At 43.9% G+C, this 11,087-nt stretch overlaps 1 protein-coding gene across 1 annotated transcript; it reads right to left on the bottom strand.

The window, feature by feature from the left end:
* Positions 1-2,185: 2,185 nt before the first annotated feature.
* Positions 2,186-2,587, bottom strand: LOC147032172 (putative CENPB DNA-binding domain-containing protein 1). The gene has a single exon (XM_085850506.1). It carries the CDS (start codon positions 2,585-2,587, stop codon positions 2,186-2,188), a length of 402 nt encoding a protein of 133 aa, XP_085706632.1.
* Positions 2,588-11,087: the final 8,500 nt, after the last annotated feature.

Below are 11,087 nucleotides of genomic sequence, written 5' to 3'. Positions count from 1 at the left end.
CAACACGGTGCCTCCTTCGTTCGCTCGCCTCAAAGCGACTCCGAGCACGCCTCGAGAACCTGGCCGTTCCTCACACACAGCACTCCTTTGTTCGTTCGCTTCGAGACACGAGCACTCCTCTCAACCGCCAGCAGTCTTCAAACCGCCAAAACTGAACCGGTCAGTTCCCTTTTTCCGCACGCCTCGAAACACGAACACACTTCGAGCGCCACTATTCCCACATACTCATCTTTTGTTTCTCCTTTCTCTCGCTTCTCTCGGCGACTCTCTGACCAAAGGCCCCGCCCCTTCGCGTCACTTCCTGTCCAGGCCACACCTCTCGCTCGAGGCCACTCCCCTCCCGTTCGTACATTAGAGGAAGAAGAAACATCTCTTTTTTCTCTCGTTTCACCACCGTATGAACATAAAACACTCTTACACCGCCCGACACACACATATCGTCCCTTTTACCACACAACCTATCTATACATTAATTTAATGGGGGAACTGAGCTAATCCTATATTTAGTATTCCCTTAAGGGCCATTTCCGTAACAATATAAATAAATAAACTGGTTTTATAAAGTGAATTTACCTTGGAGTTGAGACGACTTCGGCTTACGGAAGATTCTGGTGGAGGTGGTGGTGGAGGTGGTGGCGGTGGCGGTGGTGGAGGTGGTGGCGGTGGCGGTGGTGGCGGCGGCGGCGGCGGTGGAGGAGATAGGCGGAGTAGATTTGAAGGTCTCATCACACTTTATCGCTAAACGTAATTGCTACAATTTTTTTATTCATTTGTTTTTTCACTTCACTTATCGCTAAACTTCAATGCTACATTATTATTTTTCACTTACACTTAATCTTTGTCGGTGATGTTTTCAACTTCATCAGTGACGTTTGCATCTTTTTCATTGATTTTTTGCTTTTTTGACTCTGATCTGCAGGGCGTTTCAATAAAAACCTATCCACGGTGGTTTGTTTCTTCCTTCCCTTCAGAATTTTTTCTGAAATGCGTTAGGCAAGTATCATTACACAACGCCAACGCACGACCAGTTGCCACTTTTTCTGGATGCTTCTTTTCTATAAATTCTGAAATTTTCTCCCACATTCCCAACATCTCCTTTGTAGAGATAGCCTCCTCCTCCTCTATCTCCACCGCACTACCCTCAATTTCCTCCAAAACCTCTGTATGCTGCATCTCCTGTAGCTCCTTTAACTGCTCCGTAGACAGTTCCTCGGAGTGCTCCTCGACGAGCTCGTTTACATCTCCTTCATCCACCTCCAGGCCCATGGACTTCCCGAGGCTCACAATCTCCTCTATCACTTCCGCTTCATGTTCGAAGCCTTCGAAGTCCCTTTCGGACACAGCCTCAGGCCACAGCTCCTTCCATGCAGAGTTCAAGGTCTTCCTTGTAACATCCTGCCAAGCCCTATCGATAAATCTGAGGCATATCATGATGTTATAATACTCCTTCCAGAACTCTCGAAGGGTGAGGTTTGTGTTCTCTGTTACATCAAAGCAGCGGCGGAAAACGTGCTTCGTGAAGAGCTTCTTGAAATTAGCAATCACCTGCTGGTCCATGGGCTGGGGGAGAGGGGTGGTGTTAGGTGGAAGGTAGAGAACATTAATAAAAGAGAACTCTTCGCGGATGTCGTCTTCGAGGTTCGGTGGGTGAGCAGGAGCATTGTCAAGGACGAGAAGGGCTTTCAGGGGTAAGTTATTTTCAAGGAGCTACTTTTTAACGGAAGGACCAAAGACCAGGTTTACCCAATCAACGAAGAACTGTCTTGTGACCCACGCCTTCGGGTTTGCCCTCCACATAACCTGCAGTTTTTCTTTTAAAATTTTGTGGGACTTAAAGGCTCGAGGATTTTCCGAATGGTATACGAGCAGTGGCTTAATCTTGCAGTCACCACTGGCATTAGCGCACAATGTGAGGGTTAACCTATCTTTCATGGGTTTGTGGCCTGGCATCTTCTTCTCCTCTGCTGTTATACAAGTCCTCTTTGGCATCTTCTTCCAAAATAACCCTGTCTCGTCACAGTTGAAGACTTGCTGGGGGATGTATCCTTTGGCCTCGATCAATTCAGTGAAAGTTTTCAGGTAATCTTCCGCTGCCTTCGTATCAGAGCTTGCTGCATCACCATGCCTCACGACGGAGTGAATGCCAGACCTCTTCTTAAAGTTGTCGAACCAGCCCCGACTGGCTTTAAACGACTTGTGATGCCACGTCCGTTGAAGTGCCTGGTGTCTGCTTCAACAAGTCACCGTAAATGACTCGTGCCTTCTCGCAAACGATAGCCTCCGTCACGGTATCTCCTGCAAGCTCCTTCTCCCTTACCCACACCAAAAGCAGCTTCTCCATCTTTTCATGAACAGAGGTCCGCAGCTTCGAAATAATCGTAACACCCTTGGCTGGCGTTATAGCCTTCAACGAATCCTTCTGCTTGAGAATAGTACATATCGTTGAAGTACTACGCTCAAACCCCATCGCCAACTCGACAACACGCACTCCACGTTCATGTTTTGCAATGATTTCACGCTTCATTTCAAGAGACATCATTCGTTTCTTCTTAGCACTGTCCTTTGCAGTTACTTTTTTAGAACTCATGGTTGAGTTACAACAAAGAAATTTGGCAAAATAACTGCACCAATGAAAAAACAAGAGCGAAACACAACGCAGATTACTACGGTACAACCCGACTCAACGAGATAACCAAGAGAACTGAACGAGTGAGTGGCGGGAGATGCGTGAAAAGGCGGGAGAAAAAAAAAACAGCTCGCTCCACTCGTAACTCGGATTTAGACTCGTAACACAAAGCAAAAAATTGTCCGAGCAACTGCTCGTAACTCAGAATACTCGTAAGTTAGTGCTTTCGTATGTCAAGGTATTACTGTATATTGTTACGGATTTCAGAAACCGGTATGATGAATGTGTCCACACATCCAGGTCCTCAGACAGTTATTTCCTTAAATGCATGTTCAGATTAGCCCCATGTCTAATGGGATTTAAAATGTGATGCATTGAGAAGGGTAAAGAATAGATCCCCTCTCTTATGGGAAGCTTTTCACTTTACGACAGACACATTTATGCAGATATTTCTTTCGCGAGCACTGATGCCCGCCTTATTTTTCCTCAGCAACGTTTACACATTTTCACGAACGCCGAGGCCCACTCTTTTTCGAGCGCATGATTTTTCATGGTAACGGTGCGCAAGTGGGGCGGGGTGAGCTTGGGAGGACTCTGCGCCTGCCGAGACGGGCCGCATATATAAAAAAAATTGGTGGTCCATTCAAAAAATAGAAAGCGAGAGAGGAAGCGCATGAGAAGAGAAGCGGGCAAGCGAGCCAGAGAGGAAGCACATGAGGGAAGAAGCGAGAAAGAAACGGGCAAGTGAGCCAGAGTTCGAGTGTGCAAGCGAGCGAGTGAGCGTGTGGGTGTCTGACCAGCGCCAACAACGAGACAATTTGCCCTTTCCAGTGCTTGAGCAAGCGAGCGTGTAGTGTGCGTGTGGGTGTGATCAGCACCGACAACGAGTGAGGCATGGGTCAGTCACAACGAGTGAGGCACGGACGTCAACTGGAGTTCATGGCTGTCCGTGAGTGGGTGCACGGCAAGGCTGGGTACTGGCAACGGACAAGACACGCACACACACATCACATTTGAGGACGTTTTCACTTCATGCACAACTTCTCTCTGGTTCGCGAGATGACTCTTCTCTCCCCCCCCCCCCCCCGAATGATCTGCTGGGTATGCTTGTCTGTGTTTAGTTGTAAGAAAGTCAAACCCCGATAAGCATCTGCTCTGTGTCTCTTTCCTGTCATTTTGATTGATTTTTCCTGATTAACTATTATTTTCAATTGCTGTGGAATTTATTAACTTATATTATTTACCTCTGCAAATAAAAAGTTCTTTTTATATATTTATTTTATTATGAATAAATCATTTGTTGACTTCCAACCTGTCCATGTTTGTCCTTTCCATCCATTGGTCTGGCATTCTCCGAACCTAGATAGACTGGGAGGTAATTACCACAGATTTGACCAAAAATAGTCGTCACACACGAGCGGTTAAAACACTTGGCCACCCTAATTAAGATAACATTGGTGTTTTGCCGAGGGTGCGCTCCCCATTCTGGTAACCACGTGACCTTTAGTTGAACAGAATAATTAGATGGTGGACACTGGAACTCATGGTTAACTGGGTGGCGTTCGTGGTTCTAAAACAACCCACCGTACCGCAACGTTAATTGTGAGCGGTGGCCCAGGTCCGGCTCTTCCGAAGACAACCGGGGATTAATCCCCATGAGTGGAAAACTGGTGTCTCAGTACCCATGGCTGCAACAATATAAATCTCCTTCTTTCGGCTGCTCCCGTTAGGGGTGGCCACAGCGGATCATCCGTATAATCCACATGGTGATTTGGCTTAGTTTTTTTTTTATGCCGGATGCCCTTCCTGACTTAACCCTGGTCGCCTCTTACGACACACAGGGATATGCTACACCTATACTAACCGGGGCATACACCGGGACAAGTACACTGGTACTCATTTCGCCGACCTCGCAAGGATGACAGGCTGAGTCAACCCCCTGGTGTGTATTAATTCAAGCGGCCAATGGGGCTTGAACTCAGGACCTTTGGATCCCAAGCCCACCACCCTAACCACTACGCCAACACCAGGCTGCAACAATATATATATATATATATATATATATATATATATATATATATATATATATATATATATATATATATATATATATATATATTGTTGCAGTATTCACGCCCGCCGGCGTGCTGACGGCCACGTAACTCGAATCGCGGCACGTCGCCCACCGGACGGACAATCCAGTCGTGACCCTCTCGGACTACCGCCGGGAACCAGTCACGGGTGGACCTTTCGGTCTCACCGTGATCGAGCCAATCAGCCCCCGCGTGGGATAGGGTTGCTCGCCAAATTCGACCTACCTAAGTACCCACGCGGAGGGTAGACCGGGCGATCGCACCTCGCCGCAGGTCGACTTCGGACACGGGCCACTTAAGCGACCCGTTCCGTACTATCGGGATAACCGAGCGGTGTTATTCGTCGACCTCGACGGTTCGATTAATTATCGGGCGTATTCAGCCCACTGCCAACCCTTTACGTGAAGCAAGATGAGGATTCAATGAAGGAAATGACGAAGCGAAGCGGGAAACAGTTCAACACAAAGCACATTTATTCGCGGCACACGGGAAGCACACATATTCAATTCCACCAAAAGCACACAGAAAATAAAAACACAATTCAATTTACACAAAAAGCAAATATAAAAGAGAAACACAATGCAGAGCTAATACCGACTACCGAGCACACGGCAACACTTATACAATTTTACTTCACAGACGGCGCCGACAACACATACCCAAAACCAAGGAAAGAATACCCTCAAGGATGAGGCGGGCCTGAGGCCGAGACCGGGTCGGCCTACCCGTCTGGTGATGAGACGCGGAGCGGCGATGGTGCCTCAACTCCGCGGGCCTCGCGGACAGTGTCTGGTAGGGGGTGGGAAAGGGGCCCCCTTGGTCGCACTATCTCAGCGCGGGGGGAAACAGGAGGGGGTTGCTGATGCTCGGGGTATAGAGGATTTTTATTGTCCCGCGACGAGCGTCTCCACCTCGGCCAGGTCGCGCTGTCGGCCTCCCTGGGGAGCAGCTCCCTGCACGACGCGAGCAACCCCTCGTCTGCCCTCGCCGCCTCTCCACAGCTCCGTCCCCTCCGCTCCGACTCCAACGCACATGACGACCAGCTCCTTCTTGCCAACTCCACCGCCCGCGAAGTCTTAACTCTCCGTTCCCTCTCGACTCTCCTACTCTACTACTCTCTGGACTGACGAACACGGTCGCTTTTTATCAGCCCCGTAGCTTCGCCCTCTCATCTTTGACCCCCTCCCTTCGACCTTTCACCTCGCTCCCCATTGGCCCGAGAAAAAGTGGGCGTGAATGCTTTTTGATCCATAAATTTGCATATATCGATCGCCCTCCAACGCCCTGGGGGCGGGGCCAATTCGCCCCTCGCTCACCGATTGGACGGCAAAAAGTGGGCGTGTGTCGTTTTTGATCCGTTTTTGAAGCACAAAATCCGTGATTTTGTACACGCTGTTCGGCGCGCGCCCTGCACGAGTCCAACACCGGTACCCACAGGCGGCGCAAGAACGGTGGCGATGCGACGGTTGCGAGGTGTGACGTGAAGGTCGTGGCGGTTGTGGTGAAGCGGCGTTGTGGTTGGTGGTGGTAACAATGGCGGTTGGTCCAAATTAAAGATAGTAAAAGAAAAACGGCTATCCTGAAGAGTCGCAGCACGCATAAGTGACATGTATTCCCACTAGACAACGGGTTTGGGCCTAACTACACATGTACTTACCGAGATACCTCACCTAAGGGACCTGAATGGTGGTTTGCGAATTTGGTAACCACAACAATATATATATATATATATATATATATATATATATATATATATATATATATATATATATATATATATATATATATATATATATATATATATTTACTGCACTATAAATATCCCAAATGATAACTCAGTGTTAAATGGGAAATGGTTAATTAGTTTGTTCGAAATAAAATGACATACAACAGCATTTTAAACTTGGCATACATGATGTTTGATTTGTTCAGTTTTATGAAACGATGAGGGGGGGAGGGTATCATTACATTTCTCGAAAGGCCCAGTCACACCTTGACGTTTTAGCAAGCTTATGCCGATTTTTGAAAAATTTGTCTAAAACGCTGGCACACGTCGAATACGTTATGGGTAAGTTTTGGAAACATTGAGAGCACGCTTAAAAACACCGCCATATGTCGTAGTATGCTGGCTTTCATCGTTGTACTTTGCCATTGTCCTCAAATTTTCCATGCTTGAAATTTTACGATTTATGCCAGCGTATGACCCACAAGTTCCGCTACGCTGGCCATAAGTTGTAGGCACGTTATGCGATCGTTGACACACGTCGACACACGTTACTTGTAAGTTAATCATAAGTCGAAACACGTCAAGGTAATGGTTAGGGTCAGTGTTCCAGACTCCCTGTTTTTTTTTTTTTCCTTCGGTATGACGGTCATGTTGACACTTCGATTTCTAGTGCGGTTATGATTTCAATCGTTGAGCGGCAGCCTATTAATTATATTATATTATAACCACACTAGAAATCAAAGTGTCAACATCGTCATACAGAAGAAAAAAAAAAAACAGGGAGTCTAAAACACTGACGCTCACCATTACCTCGATGTGTTTCGACTTATGAGTAACTCACAAGTAACTTTTGTCGACGTGTGCCAACGATCGCATATCGTGCGTACAACTTATTCCCATCGCATGTGGAACGTGTGAGGCATACAGCAAGTACGTCGTAAAATGTTTAACACATTTAAAATTTCATGACGTACTCCACTTACTACGACGTATGATAGCGTACTTTAGCATTCTATTCACGTATACCTAACTTACCCATACCGTATTCGACGTGTGCCAGCGTTTTAGATGCGTTTTTAAGAGGTTGGCATACGCTGGCAAGATCGCCAAGGTGGGACTGCGATGTTGACACTTCCATTTCTCTGGCAGTTATGATTTGAATCATTGTGTGGCAGCCTTTTAATAGGCTACGCCACGTGATCGTCGGCAATACGTGCAGCGTGCTATGCATAAGTTAAACTATCGTTGGGCATAGGTTGTGAACGCCGACAACATGCTAAGCATTCGTTGGTATAAGTTATCTATAAGACAACGAAACGTTCTGTGTCCATTACTAATATGTTATGCATACGACCAACTCGTTATGAATATGTCCGAATCTTTAAAAAAAACATCAAAAGTTCAGCGTAAGCCAGCGTCCTACATACATTTTGATACGTTGCCATTGCTGGCTAAAACGTCAAGGTGTGACTGGGCCTTAAGCAAGGGAATGCTGGTTAATAAATAATTAATCCATGATTTTTGTACTCCAGCATGTGGGGTAATATGTGGAGGTAACTTTAATGAATCAAACTCCTCCATGGGAGTTGATTCTTGGAAGCAATGGGAAATTTTATAAGATATCAAAACATAAACCGAAACAAATTTTTGCCAAAAAAATGTAGTTTTTCATTTTGTGAAGGGTGGAAAACTGGATTATCATGATATTTGGGTTTTATATGCAGAGAGGGCATGATTATCTACAACTTGGTACTATCTGTGCATATCTAGAGTAAATATTAAGTGCACACCACGCAAACTTCTATCATCTTCTTTTAAAATGCAGACAAAACTTTTTTCAGCAAGTAATATGCAAACTTGACCCACCCAGGGGGTGGTTACATGCTAGTATATACCATATATAATTATCCCCATGGTTTTTGAAAAAAAAACGGGGGGGGTGGATATTGTAATCTGCTCTGTTTGTTTGTCCGTCACGCTATCTCCTCCTAAATGGTTGGGCAGAAATTCACGAAACTTGGTAGTTTTGATCACCACATGGCAAGAAGGTGCAAAAGCAGTATCATTTTTGGGGTGGGGTCAACAGCTCAAATCGCAAAAAATGCAATTCCAGTTACATTTTGAAACATTTTTTTCGTGAAACTTTGTATATGTAAGAAACATTAGGGGACACATGAAGATGTAATATTTTTTTTTCGTTTGACCCTGGGTTCATGCCCCAGAGGAAGTTGATGGTGCGCCATCACAAATCCCCATGCTTCCCATCTAAAGCAACGATGAAAGACGGCAAAAATCTCCACGAGGAATGACCCAATATCTAATTACGAGTCAAATCTTTTTTTTCCCATTATGACCCCTGTGACCTTAAGTCCTTACCTCTTGGGGCATGAACCGGGGGTTAAATCCAAAAAAGTGTTGCATGTTACATGCATCTCCTAATGTAGTTTGCCGATACAAAGTTTTGTTTTAAAATGTGCACGTAATTGCATTTTTTTTTGGTATTTTACCTTTTGAGCCAGCGCAAGGGGGCATGGTCAAAATTATACTGTTCTTGCATCTTCATGCCATGTGGTGATCACCAATACCAAGTTTGGTGAATTTCTGCCAAACCGTGTAGGTTTAGTTAAGCGTATTGTAACACACATTATGCTAAAACACGTTGCGTCTCAAAGGCTACTCATTCTCTCGCTATTCATGTGCTGAACAATAAAAAAAAAATTTTTAAGGTTATTGTAATCGACTCCTCCAGTTGGTCCATCCATCACATTATCTCCTCCTAAACTGTTGGGCAGAAATTCACTAAACTTGGTAATTATGATCAGCACGTGGCACAGAGGTGCAAGAGCAGTATCATTTTTGGCCCTGCTCCCTCTGGTGGGGTCAAAATGTCAAATACCGAAAATGCAATTACAGGCACATTTTAAAATATTTTTTAAAATGAAACTTTGTATGTGCAATCAACATTGGGGGACATATGGTATATGCAATGATTTTTTTTTGACCATGAGTTCATGCTCCAGGGGTGTGAGGTTGGAGTCAGAGGTCAAAAAGGGAAAATACTTTTTAACTCTAAACTTGATATTAGGTCATTCCTGGTGGAGATTTTTGCCGTCTTTTAACTTTGCTTTCGGTGAGAAGCAAGCAGATTTACTACGGTGCGCCATCGCCTTCACCCTTGTCTTATTTTGTGAATAGCTCTCGTTGTGTCGAAGCAAAGAATAATGAAGGAAAATTTGACGAGAAAACTGTAAAGTAGCTTGCATATATGGGCCAATTTGAGGCAACTCTTTGGAGATAAAACTCGTCTGTTGGGTCATGCTGTTCAGAGATGAATTGAAGATTTCTTGCCAGCATTCAGCGCCGGTGCAGCTGCACAGAAAAGGGATAGAAACGGAGGCCAATGAATGTCCGAATGTTAATCTAATGTGTAAAACTTTCCAAAACAAGCATGCATGGTGCGGCTGGTGCATCAAGAGATCTCTATGCACGCACAGATAAGTTGCATGTATAACCAAAAGCTTTTGGTCAATTTGTAATTAGGTTCTCTCTCAATTCCTTTATTTACTTTTTATATTATCTTACTGGTGTTTATTTGTTTTTCTCTTCATTTACCTACTGGCATGATTATGTCATTCATTATATGCATCAATCTCTGAGATAGATGTATACTTTCCTGTTAATGTGGGATTTTAGCAGATGTTTGACTCGAGACAGTTCAATTCATGTGTTTATTGGTCCCAATGCACAGCATTATTCTCTCCTCTTTCTGCAAACCTCAAAAAAAAAAAAAACATTTGAGCAGAATAAATAATGAATGGAAGTGAAGAAAAGTAGATGAAATTAAATGCACAATAATATTTAAAATATTTTACGGAGTGACCTCAATTTTCAAGCATTTCCTATTTATATTTCATAAATGGATCAAACTGATCTAAACATCCTTGCAAGATCAGAGCCGAACTTACAAGCATGCATTGTCCTGAACAATGTTTTAAAAAATTCCTTTGTGGAGGAGGGTGAGTGGTGGGAGTCAATGATGTCATCTGTGACCAAAAATGAAAATAAAGTTAAACAATATGGGCTGGTGTTTTGCACACTTAAAATATGATTTGTGCAACAAGTTCCTGAGAATCTCGCAAGCTTCCAAGCTGAAATGTACTTCACTTTCTCTCCAATTCGACAATAAAAAGATCGATGACGTCGTATTCCTGCCGTTTACAATACTTTAAGGATTAGGGTTCATTTTTTTTTCCAGGTCCTTGTGTATAATTAAAACTAGTTTTATTTGAGTCAGGAAAAAGCTTCCACTTCATATTCACTGCAAAAATGCCCCTCTATTTCTCCTTTATAAAAGTGCTTGCACAATTGTGCATATACGGCCAATTATCATGATGATGGACAATTCATTGTAATATATGAAAATCATTATAGGATGAAGGGTTGATTGTGTGTTACATTGTAATGATTGTTTATTACATTGTAATCATTGGATATGAGAGGCACTTATAAAATGATTACAAATTTTCAATGTTTTAAACTTCTTGGTCAAAATCTCTACCAGCCTCTTCCAAGCATAAATTAACCATTTTGCGAACTTTACATTTATGTTTGCTATTTATTTATTTATTTATTTATTTATTTT

Source organism: Eptatretus burgeri, chromosome 2 (assembly GCF_056783735.1).
Source record: "Eptatretus burgeri isolate ZD-2024b chromosome 2, Ebu_testis_v1, whole genome shotgun sequence".
NCBI lineage: Eukaryota > Metazoa > Chordata > Myxini > Myxiniformes > Myxinidae > Eptatretus > Eptatretus burgeri.
The sequence above is the reverse complement of the archived record's forward strand: the minus strand, read 5'-3'. Positions and strand labels throughout refer to the sequence as shown.

Excerpts from the sequence above, each read along its gene's own strand:
- LOC147032172 (XM_085850506.1), bottom strand. The coding sequence starts at position 2,587 with ATGAGTTCTAAAAAAGTAACTGCAAAGGACAGTGCTAAGAAGAAACGA.